This window comes from Capronia coronata (genome assembly GCF_000585585.1).
Source record: "Capronia coronata CBS 617.96 chromosome Unknown acBCG-supercont1.11, whole genome shotgun sequence".
Lineage (NCBI taxonomy): Eukaryota > Fungi > Ascomycota > Eurotiomycetes > Chaetothyriales > Herpotrichiellaceae > Capronia > Capronia coronata.
Window position 1 is genome coordinate 779,937 of NW_006912903.1, and position 12,849 is coordinate 792,785.

The window sequence follows — 12,849 nt, forward strand, 5'->3', positions numbered from 1 at the left end:
CGTTGCGTGCCTTGCCAGTACAACCACCAGATAGATACCTGAATGGCTGATCTAATGTTCGACCAGGAACAGCCAGACGCTCGCGCAAGGACCTCGAAGACAAGCGGCAGGACCGTCCGTTGGACAAGGCTCTCGCTTGCAGAACTAATGATGGGACCAGATGCTGTACACAATCGACCCAAGCCCTTTGAGGTTCTGTTCTAGCAACGCCTGAAGCGCAGTGTCTTGTAGAGGTCGTCGTCGAAACCCCTCATCCCTGATTTCTCCAGCGCCACCATAGTCAGGCACGGTGCACAATGAAAGGGTCGAAATGAAATGGAAGCTGGCTTATGAGGTGTTTGTTCGATGTGATACCCGGCCGCCCTGCGGTGTGGGATGCATTTCGTCTCAGTTGGCACAGATGTCGATGACGGTGCTTTGGTTGCCCCGAACAGCTGAGGAACAGGTTGATACAGCTTTACATGCGCTCCCTTCTCCGCGGGGCAGCACGAATGATGTTGTCGACTCTCAACAAGAGCTCAGCAGCCTCGCTGGCGGAACTGACGACGGCTTTCTTCAGCTTGTAGCTCTCGACGACGCCGAGCTCACGCATATCAGCGATGCCGCCGCCGGGGGTGAGCAAGTCCAGGCCACTGGTTGACATGCCGCGGTAGACCTCGCTGCGCAGTTCAGACACCAACGCGGACGAGTCCAAGCCGGCATTGTCGGCCAGGATGGTGGGGAGCTGTCGAAGAGCAGTGGCGAAAGAGTCAATGGCAATTCGCTTCTTGCCGCCGACCTTCTGGGCCAGCGAGTCGACGGCCTTGGCCATGACCATCTCGGCACAGCCGCCGCCGAGGGTGACGCGCGGGTCCTTGACAGTCTGGGACAGCACGGCCAAGGCGTCGTGCAGAGAGCGTTCGGCCTCGTCGAGCAGCTGTTCGGTGGCGCCGCGGAGGACGATGGTGCACGCCTCGCCCGCGGCCACGCCGGAGAACTTAATCAGCGTGTCCTCGCCGATGATGACCTCCTCGATCAGATCGCAGTGGCCCAGCTTGACTTGGTCCGGATGGTCAAATGTGGAGGCGATCTCGCCGCCGGTCACGAGCGCTAGACGCTCGACGCCGTCGAAGTCGGCATGCTCAATGCTCATGATGCCGGCCTCGGTGAACAGCTGTTCGGGCCAGTTGTAGATGAGCTGACGGTTGATGAAGCAGTTGATGCCGTGGGCCTTGATGCGTTCAACCTTCTGTCTCATCTTCTCGCGCTCGGCCTTTTCCAGCTCCGCCAGCTCCTTGGGCGACCCGACCTTCATGCGCGACGCCCAAATCTTGACTTTGTCCGTGTCCATGGCCGTGTTGGCGACCAGGATCTTCGCATTCTCCAGTCTCTTCGGCTGGTTCACGCCCATGCGTTTGTCCAAGATGAACCCCTCGTCCAAGTAGCTGTCGCTCAGTTTCCCGCCGGCCTTCTTGATGATCTGAATGTGGTTCAGGTCCACCGACCCCTTGAGCCGCAGCACGGCCTCACACGCCAGCTGCGCGAACTTGTCTCGGTCTTGACTGAGGACTTTGGAGGAGAGCGTCGTGCGCGCAATCGCCTGTAGATCCTGCCGGAACGCGCCGGCGTCTTTGCTGTTGTCGACCGCCGCTTTCTCCAGCGCTTGCAGTGCCGCCTGCGATGCTAATCTGTATCCCTCGATGATGGTCTGCGGGTGGATGTGTTTGTTGACCAGCTGTTCGGCTTCTCGGAGCAGTTCGGCCGCCAGAACCGTCACGGACGTCGTGCCGTCTCCGACCTCGTCGTCTTGCACTTTGGAAATGTTCACCAGCACTTTGGCCGCCGCGTTGTCCAGCGCTATACTCTTCAATATCGTCGCCCCGTCGTTCGTCACCATGATCTCGCCCGTGCTGGCGCTCTGCAGGATCTTGTCCATCCCCTTGGGGCCCAGCGTCGATTTGACCAGGTCGCCCACCGCAATGGCACCCACGAACGCTGACAGTCGTGCATTTTCGCCCTTTTCTTCTTGCACGTCGTCCGCGAAAATCTGCGTAGGGTTGTTCGACGCCATCCTTGGGTTGTGAGCCTGGCCGGGTCTGTGTCGTCTGTCCGTTGCTATCGGGTAAAGCTTTGGGGAAAAGGTGGTCAATTAACAGGCCCAAATTTACTTGTACCGCTACTAACAGAGGACACTGCGTAGTACCTTATTACACAAGTAATAATTGTATCGACTGCGGAGGAATCCAGGCGACGCACTCGCATTGCAGTGGGGAGAAGTTGTCTCTTGGCGGCTAAAGCGGCGTTAACATCCTGGCTCCGAACGGGTTGGGCTTCCGCTGCTTTAATTTAACTGCTGCTCCTGCCTGTTTTGATCGTTCGTCCTTTCTACTACCTCAAGCTTGATCTACTCAATATCACAGAGTCAACATACATCTGATGGACATCGGAAACGGCATACAAGTGCCGATATCACTACATCAACATACGCTTGGTGGTCATCGGAAAGAGACACACAAGTCCCGATACTTAAGCAAGCTCTACCCAGAGACGGTAGGCTGAGATATGAATGTTTTTGCCAGGTCACATAAAGAATCACGTCCTCGTTCTGGATGGCTACCTCGCTCTCCACGCATATCACCAAACGAGCCAGAAGGCCGCCAAACAACATGTCTCAGGATTGGACAGCTTGCTACCCTTATTAACCTGCTGGGCAGCTGAGATGCCAACACCTGGCTCATTGCATGCCGATATGGACGGGTTGCTGCCAGTGGTTACCGCCATCAGGCTCCCCGCTCAACGATACCTGTTCTGTTTCGTTTGATTAGTGGCGATGCTCAATGGTGAACATATCGGACGCAATGCATTTGACAAGGGCTGCATATCATGTACAGGTAAAGTGGTCTTCCTCACTAACTCCACAAGGCGAGCTATCGAGCGCCGTAACTGATTGCTAGCTGCCCCTGATATATGCAGCCTGCCTCCCGCTACATGTGCTGGCTATGCTGATCAGGCTGCAGCGCCGCCCGCCCTTAACAGACTGTACAAAGAGAGGAGAGGCATGATACCGGTCACCACTACCTTAGTCTCTATATCAGATACCCTTTTTTCTGCTTTTTTCTTTCTTCTTCTCACTTGATCACTCCATCCATCTGCTTTTTTTTCAGACCATCTTTTTCCATATTCTCCCTTCTATTCCGATTGAACAAGCTACATGGTTACCTACTGAATTGCAAAAAGTCGGTCGTGAACAAGTTTTGATAACCGCCATGGCACCGTGGCGCCGTGGAATGCGCAACCGCGGTTCAAGATTTGAAAGAGGCAACGGTTGGCGCGGAGGAAGGAGAGGAAGGGGGAGACCGTGCTCCAACAACGCAGAACGGTCTTCTAATGGGAATGGCGAGCGACCATCAAGGCCAGAGGACACGTACGAGCAAGAAGAAGCTAGAGCCGACTACATTGCCTGGAAAAGAATTATCAAGACTCCACCTCGACAGCACGATGAGAAGACGGTGGACCGGCTTTGGAATGGTGCTCTTCCGATTTTGAATGGCGGCGAACGAGAGTGGAAGCAGATGCTCCCAAGAGATCTGGTGCATGAAGAATCTTTTGGTCTGGAGCACGTCGGGACCTTACTGGCCATGCGGACAAGTGTAGGAGGTCCCGGTGCATTCGTTCAGCTGATTCGACCCTTTGTCCTGGTTATCACGCACTGGGCATTCTTAGATTGCCTTTCTGTCGACACTTTTGTGGGAGCATTGTACACCTTCATAGGTGGCACGAACGGGACAAGGGCGGTTCCTTTCTTCCAAAATCTCTGCTGGACGCTGGTCAGTGTACATGTCGATAAAATCTTCATGACAGCAGCCTCCACGATTGACACAACACTGGTCGCCGTTTCAACTGCCCTTCGCGAACTTTTGAGGAGGGAGCCCAGAGCGAGATTCAACGATGATCTTCCAACACTGATTGACACGTGGAAAACACCGTGCAGGTGATCACTCGAGCAGGTCAGTCTCAGAGTGCCACAATCGTGCTCAGTCAAATCAACGAGATACGAGCAATGGTGGCTCGTGCAAACGGGTTATTAGTTCCGGAGGAGGAGCAGCTGGAGGCAATATCCAAATTCACAGGTGTATCCAGTTACCCTCGCGCCTTGGTGATGCCTCGAGATCGCCACGACAACAACAAGACAGATATCACCAAGATCAAGGTCTTCCCTACTCGTGACGAAATTCTGAGCGATGAAGCAGATTTCTTGCCGTCTACCGACTTAGACTCACATCATTTTCTTGCCGACCAAGCCGAACGTCATATCGACACCCACTTCCGTCTCCTTCGTCACGACACATTTGGTGAACTGAAGGACGTCCTTGGGGGCGTGATACATGCTGTCGAGAACGACCAGAACCATCCCAGACTTGACTTTGGCGATTTCCGAGCTTACCAGTACCTTGGTGCCAACATCAGCTATATTTCCTTCGACAAGCGCCGAGGCTTGGAGATGCAGTTATCCTTTGCGCAGCCTCCCGCTTTGCGCAAGGAACGCCCCTTAGAACGACGGAAGTGGTGGGAAGCGTCCAAACGGCTTTCCGAGGGCGTCCTCCTCTCCTTCATCTCGGTCAATGAGGTTCAGCATTTGTTCTTCACCGTGAGTGAGAGAATTACAGACACAAGCAAAGCTCATAGTCTCACCCACAAAGACTATCAAGCCACTATTACTGCAAAGTTGGCGAGTCACGATCAGATGAGTGTTGAGGCCGCAACTCGATTGAGCTACAAAAAGGCGAGAGGAGTGCTGATAGAGTTCCCTGGAGTTTTGCCGGCCACCTTCACCCCAATACTTGAGAACTTGCAGGACATGCAGCGGCATAGCCGGTTGCCCTTCCGTCAGTGGATTGTTCCGGATAGGATCAGTGCCATCCAGCAAGTCAAGGATATCAGTATTCCCCCTCCGCTCTACGCGCGGCATCGTGGATTTGCTTTTGCGTTGGAGCCGATCATGAGTCGAGACAAGTTACCTGTTGACAGTATCTCTATTGACCCAGCCACCTCCGCAAACGATCCCACTCTGATCGATACGATGGAAGCTCAAACGGACCTAGATCGCGGCCAGTGTCAGGCTTTGCTTGCAGCACTAACACGAGAATTTGCGTTTATTCAGGGACCACCCGGAACTGGCAAATCCTATCTGGGCGTCCAGTTGATGAAGGTCCTGATGCACTGCAAATAGAAGGCGGATTTAGGACCCGTCGTGGTTGTGTAAGTTCATCTTCTCGCTGACCGATCATCGCTAATGACTAGCAAGCTGCTATACGAACCATGCATTGGACCAATCTCTGGAGCATTTGCACAAGATTGGCATTCGCAAAATCGTCCACATTGGAGGCCAAAGCCAATCCAGGCTGCTGGAAGACCATAACCTTCGGAAGGTTTCTCAAGCAGAACCGAAGACAAGGTCGGAGACATACCTTCTAGCCACGCAATACGAGGCCTTGGACCTCGATACAAAGAGGATTAGAGGATGTCTCGGGAGGTTGCACGGTGTGCGAAAGGATGAGAAGTGGCGAAGCCTACAGTACCATCTTCGGCAAAATTACCCTCATATTCATGCGCAATTTCGCCAGATTGACGAGAAAGGATTTGAGCTTGTCGGCCGTCATCCTTTCGATCTGTGGTTAGCAGCGGGGAAGTCGTCCATTTCATCACAGAGCACGGACGAGATCAAAGTCACGGCAAGCGAGCTTGATCATGTTCTCCAGAAGGCGAAATCAAATGTACACTCGTTGACTCAACAAGAACGAGACAGACTTGTCAGATTGTGGACTCAAGAGGCCCATGATCATGCACTAGCCGAGCTCTACGAAAAGGTCAAGGAGACCGACTCCAACCAACACCAAATAACAAGCATTCACGATGAAGTTGATCGGCGGGTCTTGCAAGAGGCAGAAGTCATCGGCATCACCACGACGGGCTTGGCCAGACGCATTTCCACACTCAAAACGTGTAAGATGCAAGGTCGTTATATGCGAAGAGGCAGGGGAGGTCATGGAGGCTCACATGATATCCGCCCTGCTTCCGACGATTGAGCATTTTATTCAGATCGGTGATCATGAACAATTACGCCCACAAATCAACAATTACAGCCTGTCTCTTGAGAGTAGGGAGGGCGCCTTGTATCAATTGGACCGCAGTCAATTCGAAAGACTTTCAGTTGGCGAGCCTGGAAGACCGAAGATGCCCACTGCTCAGCGGAACGTCCAGCGCCGAATGCGTCCTGAAATTTCGATGTTTATCCGTGAGACCATCTACCCGAAATTGGTTGATCATGCGAGCATCATTGATCTCCCGGATGTTGTGGGAATGCGGAAGAATCTCTTCTGGCTTGATCATGACAACCTTGAGACCGGTCAACACTCCGAGATGCATCATAAGTCACATTCCAATGTCTGGGAGGGGGACATGGTGCATGCCCTGGTTCGCCATATTGTCCGTCAGGGAGAGTATAGCAGCACCGACATCACCGTTTTGACCCCGTACACGGGTCAACTTCAAGCACTTCGTTCCGCATTACGAGCCGACTTCGAGATCGTGCTCAGTGACCGTGACCAAGATGTCCTGGAGAAGGATGGGTTCAACATCGCGGCCGCCAGTACTGGTAGCGAGGGGCATGTTGATCCGTCTGGCCAGAGGAAAGCAACATTGGAGAAGAAGACATTGAGCGATCTGCTTCGGGTAGCAACTGTCGACAACTTCCAGGGCGAAGAAGCCAAAGTTGTCATCGTGTCCCTGGTCCGGAGCAACAAGGAGAAAAAGGTCGGGTTTCTAAGGACCACAAATCGAATCAATGTTCTCCTCAGTCGTGCTCAACATGGCATGTATCTCATTGGCAATGCGGATACTTACTCGAACGTACCTATGTGGCAAAAGGTCATCGATATGCTTCGAGCCTCGGATTCTGTCGGTAACGACTTGGCACTTTGCTGCCCGCGACATAAGGCCACGCCTATCCAAGTGTCAGCGCCGGAAGATTTTCCCAGGCTGAGTCCTGAAGGTGGTTGCCAGTTAGCTTGCCTCTGGCGGCTTCCTGACTGCGGTCACATGTGTCAAGCCCGGTGCCATTCAGAGAGCATGCACAATGTTTTCTCATGTCCACAGCCGTGCCAGCGCCTCCACGAACCATGCAAGCATGCATGCCAAAAACAGACTTGTGGGGAAGATTGTGGGCAGTGTCATATCAAGCTAAAGGACGTTATGCTTCCCTGTGGCCACTTGAAAGACGACGTTCTCTGCTACCAAGCTCAGAATCCTTCGGCCCTCTACTGCAACGTGCCTGTCCCGAAAGTGGTTCCAGGATGCAATCATGTGTTAGAAGTGGCGTGCTCCAAAGACGTAACCTCAGACCATTACAAATGTCCCACTCCTTGCACAACAATCCTTCCTTGTGGCCATCATTGTCCGAGTTCCTGTGGAGAATGCAACACCAAGTCAGAGACTGGGCCGGTTGTTACCCGCCACAAGAAGTGCGACAAGGTGTGCGGGCGGCGGTTTGGAACCTGCAACCATACCTGTGCGAAACAATGTCACGATGGGACGGCTTGCGGCCCATGTGTTTATCCATGTGAGGTCCGATGCCAACATTCCAAATGTATGTCACGCTGCCACGAGGCGTGTGCTCCATGTGTGGAAACATGTACATGGAATTGCGAGCACCAAGGGTCCTGCACCATGCCTTGTTCTGCTCCGTGTAACAGACTACCATGCAATCAACGCTGTTCCAAAGACCTTCCCTGTGGACACCAATGTCCAGGCTCTGCGGCGAGACATGCCCCAAAGACTACTGTCAGCAATGCGGCTTGAAGCAGGATGCTCGAGTTGACCTTCTTGAGATGAAAGCCTATGCCGAAATCGACGTCAACGAAACTCCCATTGTCGTCCTCGGATGCGGCCACTTCTTCACCGCAGAAAGTCTTGATGGCGTGGTAGGAATGCACGATGTCTATGTGACCAACAACTCAGGCCAGTTCTCTGGGCTCGCCGACATTTCGGGTGCTCTAGCCATCAAAATCCCTCAATGTCCAGACTGTCAATGTCCGGTGAGACAATATGTCACACAACGATACAACCGAGTCATAAACAGAGCTGTGATTGACGAGATGTCAAAGCGGTTCTTGGTGAATGGCAAGACGGAATTGGGACGACTGGAAATCCAAGTTGGAAAACTCGAGAAAGAACTCGAGACATCGCGACCAGACATCACACATCCTATCGAATCAGCCACTGAAAAGGCTTTGATAGGACTTGCAAAGAGCAATACTGCCAACCGAATCAAGAGTCGATACGTTACAGCTCTATCATTGAACAGAAAGATCAATTCTTTCCTCCAACAAGTCGCCGACCGCCACCAACCCGCTCATAAGCTCCACGAGGCCACAATCCATGCCAGCCGGGCAAGCAGATCAAAGTCTAACCTTGAGGAGGCACCGGCTTCATTAAGGATCGACCCTGCAGCAATTCCAGTGGAGCGAGACCGGCGCATCACGCTCGGCGGACGAACACTCCAGATCGAAGTTGACTAGATTGCACATTCTGGCCACTGGTATAATTGCTCCAATGGACATCCGGTATGTATGGACTTTTTTTTTACGAAGCGTTCACTTGTCCCCCCCCCTCCCCCTCTCTCCTTACCCTCCATCTCCTTTCTCTGCTTCTTCTTTCTCTCCTTCTTCTTTCTCTCCTTCTTCTTTCTCTCCTTCTTCTTTCTCTCCTTCTTCTTTCTCTCCTTCTTCTTTCTCTCCTTCTCCTTCTCTCCTACATCAATGGTGAAAGGTTTTTGTCGCTTTACGGCGCCCCAATGATATCTCAGCACCATTCTAGCTTCCCCTATTCGTCTTTTCAGTCAGTGTTAATACCAATGTCAATGGTCATGGCTCTTTTTCTTCTTCTTCTCACCACTACCCTAGCTTGACATGCTTTGCTTTGCTTCCCCTACCATCCATCCTTCCTAAGCAACCAGCTCCCTTCTATCAAAATTGGTACAGATGTACAGACTACTAAAACACTGTTCATAATCTAGTTCGCAACCGGCGAATGCGGGATGCCAATGGAACAGGCACGCTGCCCTGAATGCGGAGCTCGTATTGGCGGAGCGCATCATCAAGCCGTCGCTGGAGTCACACGTGCTGTGGACATGGAGCGCTGAGCTGAGGTGGACGACATCAGACAGAGCTGAGCTTCCTCATGGTGGGTTGTCTCTCTAACAAATGTTTGTTGAGGTCGTGGTCCTACTTTTATCGTTTTTCTGTTCGTTCACCGGTGCCGACTACGTACGTAGTATCTCTACAAAGGAGGATGATCAAGGTGGTTGTGTACTATATGGAACACCTATCAGCCAGATAATACTTAGTGCGACTTGGTTCATTGATCGCTAGGTCGACGTCGATGGGTAAAAGATACTAATGGATAGGCAGGCAGGCAGGCAGAGAGGAAGACATGTAGAATGATGGTAGGTGGAGGTAGGTAGGTCACCTAAGATACACCTTATTATATAGCATGTATATCCGCTGTACTATGCATAGTACCTCATACCAGATCGTATGAAATGAAAGGTGGTCACAAACTGCCTGTTAGATACTAAGGTTCTGGTGTACAAGAGTACTCACTTAGGCATAGAGTTACAAGAGTATACATAGGGAAACCAAAAGGACTTGAATTGAAAAGAGCGTGTGCTGTGCAGTGGCCGGTTTGTATTTCAATCTTGGCCTGATTCATGTTCGTCACGACAGTCAACAGTTGTTCATTGAGCTCTTCTCTCCTCTCCTCCCATTATCGCATAACAACAGAAAGAGACATACATCCACACATACATACAGCCAGCCAGCCATTGATCAATCATTCCGCCCCGATTTACTTTTTTGAGGGAAAGCGCCGTCAGCCAAGCCAGTCAATTGAATCGCTTTCATTTCCATTTCCATTTTCGCTTCCGTAAGAGACAAGGGACATTTCCGCCTGCCAAAGCCATTTTTCGTCGAACATTAGAGGTCTTGACGAATCAGCCGTCATTGTTGTTATCGCACAAAGGTATTGCTACCCTGGTCTGTGCAACTGCTTTTGTTCTCAGTTGTGTACTGCGTGTCGTCTGATGAACACCGAATGAAGACACGCCAGCACCTTCTATCCGTAAGAGAAGATATTGTTCCATCCCTGTAGAATGTCGCTTGAAACTCAGGCCAGGCTAACTTCCAGCCGCTCCGAGAATGTAAGAGCACATCGATGCTGGACTATTCAGTTCAAGACGAGTCGAACCGTCCACCCAGCTGGCTTGGCTTAATTCATCCATAATTTCTCATGTCTCCTGCATTTGGAGGACCGTATTCGTAGAGGACGTGCTTCGGAAGAGTTCGATCTGGCGACTTCGCCTGTCGTGCTTAGTTATCCACCCCGATCTTGACATTCTTTTCCTCGGGAGGGATGATCTCCTCTGATTTCTTCCCTTGGAGATTGGGCAGTTCGGTGACTGCCTCTCCAATGATCTGGAGGGCGCGCTTGATCTCGTCCTCGGTAATCACCAAAGGCGGAGCGAGACGAATGATGTTTTCATGGGTAGGTTTGGCCTGTCGACCGTCAGCATTGTCATTTCCATTTTGCTTGTTTCGCACATGAGCGATCCTAAGGGGCTCGACTTACCAGTAAACCTTTCTCCTTCATCAGCATGCACAAATCCCATGCGCTGTGGCCGTTCGTTTTGGACTCGTCAATCACAATGGCATTCAGGAGACCCTTGCCGCGGATAGTCGTGATGAGCGGGGACTCGAGATCACGCAGGCCGTCGCGGAAGAGGTGGCCCAATTTCTCGGCGCGCTCGACCATGTTCTCCTCTTGGACGACCTCGAGGGCGCGGATGGCCACGGCGCAGCCAAGCGGGTTGCCGCCATACGTGGACCCATGCGTACCAGGCTCAACGGTGAGCATGACATCTTTTCGACCCAGGACACACGAGACAGGGTACATGCCTCCGGAGATGGCTTTGCCGAGAAGAACCATGTCCGGTTTGATGCCTGCCCATTCGTGGCAGAGAAGTTTGCCTGTACGGGCAATACCAGTCTGGATTTCGTCGCAGATCAAAAGGACATTGTGCTTGTCGCACAGGGCGCGGATCTCGGACAGGTAGGTATCGCTGGGAACAACAATTCCGGCTTCACCTTGAATTGGCTCAACGAGAAACCCCGCGATCTTGTCACCGTGAGATTCGAAAGCAGTGCGCACTGCTGCTACATCGTTGTAGGGGATGACTTCGCCGGTAGCTGGGGAAATGCTGCCCACACCCGGCAGGTAGGGGCCGTAGTTGTCTCGTGATTCGGCATCCGTGGACATGGAGATGGCAGAGAACTGGACACACTGTCAGAGGTGGTTCAGCCATAGGGATGTGACACTTACTGTGCGGCCGTGGAAGTTTTCCGCGACGCTGAGGACAAGGGCTTCTCCTTGAGGGATCTTCTTCGACTTGTAGCCCCACTTCCGGGCGATCTTGATGGCCGTTTCCACGGCTTCAGCACCCGTGTTCATGGGCATCACCATGTCGAAACCAAAATACTTCGTCACAAACTCTGCAAATCGCGGAAATACGTCGTTGTAGAACGCTCTTGAGCTCAGGGTCAGTGTCGATGCCTGTTCGACCAATGCCTTGACTAGTTCCGGGTGGCAATGGCCCTGATTCACGGCCGAATATGCAGACAGAAAGTCGAGGTATTGTCGACCTTCAGGGTCCCACACCGTGGTTCCGAGGGCTCGAGCAAAAACGACTGGCAAGGGATGATAGTTGTGGGCGGCATATTCATGCTCGGCGTGGATGGCTTCGTCGGACGACGAGGCATGATACCTTGATCGGTTTGCCGCGCCGGCAGGATGAAAAACTGGAGCGGTTGCTTTGAGTTGTGTCCCGGCGCTGTGACCGTTCGACTGTGTGGTCCCATTGACACCATCGCCATTCACCGCCGAAGGAGCCATGTTTGTAGTAGTAGAAGGATAGTGTACGTTTTGGTAAAACGTAGAGCGAGGCGAGTTGGATATTTGGATGTGTCGAGTTGAGGCGACGCTAATTGGCCACCAAATTGGAGTCGAAGTTCGAGTCCAACAGTCTAGTTTGAAGGATTTATGGCTTGTGTACAGATCGTCCGGCGTTCGTAAGAGAATGATAATGGGTCTTGTTTGCTTGCAATGCTGCTGAAGGATTAGAATTAATGAATTCACGACTCTGTGGTCCACATAGAAGTCATGTGCAGAGATTTTCAAGCACGCTCACACAATTGGAGTCTTGTTGCTGCTATTCCCCTAAGTGCAGGTGTATCCGTGTATCCCTAACGGCAGGAGGATGATCGCTAAGAGCAACCTTAAGCGTACCACATCAGGCCCGCATGCGGCATCAGGGGCGAGATCATAAATGGATCGGGATGTTTGCTGGGGGGCGTAACTCTGTAAGGGGGGATTCGCTAGACTCGATGTGTGTGGTCTGTGGCCCTGGAGGCGAAGGGCGGAAGAATGAATGAATGAGTTATGTTATGGGATTGCAGGCCACTGGCTGCGATAGATACAAGGAGGGGCACACTTTACAGAGTTGTTACACCGCAGCGCAGCGCAGGCTGGAGGTGAAGGGGCAGCCCACTCAACGGCAGAGTACCTGGACTTTTAGGTACCCTACCTGTACTACAGAGGATCCCTAGGACAGAACGTGTAGTACGCATAACAGCCCCCGTGCACTCGCCCTTAAGTTAGCCACCTTAGCCCGAGTCTTTACTAAGGTCGAGACCTCCATTACTAACCGCTCCAAACCCTCTCCCACCGTTGGACCGCGCTACATTGGCAGATTCATCTTCA

General features: G+C 52.3%; 5 protein-coding genes across 5 annotated transcripts; 3 read left to right on the forward strand and 2 right to left on the reverse strand.

Moving 5' to 3' along the window:
* Positions 1 to 457: 457 nt before the first annotated feature.
* On the reverse strand, positions 458 to 2,050 carry A1O1_09059 (T-complex protein 1 subunit beta; the record flags this gene model as incomplete). The annotated part of the gene is made up of 1 exon (XM_007729916.1): positions 458 to 2,050. The coding sequence occupies one exon, from the start codon at positions 2,048 to 2,050 to the stop codon at positions 458 to 460; it is 1,593 nt and encodes a 530-aa protein (XP_007728106.1).
* A 1,195-nt stretch (positions 2,051 to 3,245) lies between these two features.
* A1O1_09060 (uncharacterized protein) lies at positions 3,246 to 3,974 on the forward strand (the record flags this gene model as incomplete). Its single annotated transcript, XM_007729917.1, has 1 exon — positions 3,246 to 3,974. One exon carries the CDS (start codon positions 3,246 to 3,248, stop codon positions 3,972 to 3,974), a length of 729 nt encoding a protein of 242 aa, XP_007728107.1.
* A 65-nt stretch (positions 3,975 to 4,039) lies between these two features.
* A1O1_09061 (uncharacterized protein) lies at positions 4,040 to 6,065 on the forward strand (the record flags this gene model as incomplete). The annotated part of the gene is made up of 3 exons (XM_007729918.1): positions 4,040 to 5,093; positions 5,141 to 5,238; positions 5,334 to 6,065. 3 exons carry the CDS (start codon positions 4,040 to 4,042, stop codon positions 6,063 to 6,065), a joined length of 1,884 nt encoding a protein of 627 aa, XP_007728108.1.
* A 148-nt stretch (positions 6,066 to 6,213) lies between these two features.
* On the forward strand, positions 6,214 to 8,555 carry A1O1_09062 (uncharacterized protein; the record flags this gene model as incomplete). The annotated part of the gene is made up of 2 exons (XM_007729919.1): positions 6,214 to 7,040; positions 7,787 to 8,555. The coding sequence occupies 2 exons, from the start codon at positions 6,214 to 6,216 to the stop codon at positions 8,553 to 8,555; spliced, it is 1,596 nt and encodes a 531-aa protein (XP_007728109.1).
* A 1,848-nt stretch (positions 8,556 to 10,403) lies between these two features.
* A1O1_09063 (ornithine aminotransferase) lies at positions 10,404 to 11,982 on the reverse strand (the record flags this gene model as incomplete). The annotated part of the gene is made up of 3 exons (XM_007729920.1): positions 10,404 to 10,589; positions 10,663 to 11,364; positions 11,413 to 11,982. 3 exons carry the CDS (start codon positions 11,980 to 11,982, stop codon positions 10,404 to 10,406), a joined length of 1,458 nt encoding a protein of 485 aa, XP_007728110.1.
* Between the last annotated feature and the right edge of the window lie 867 nt (positions 11,983 to 12,849).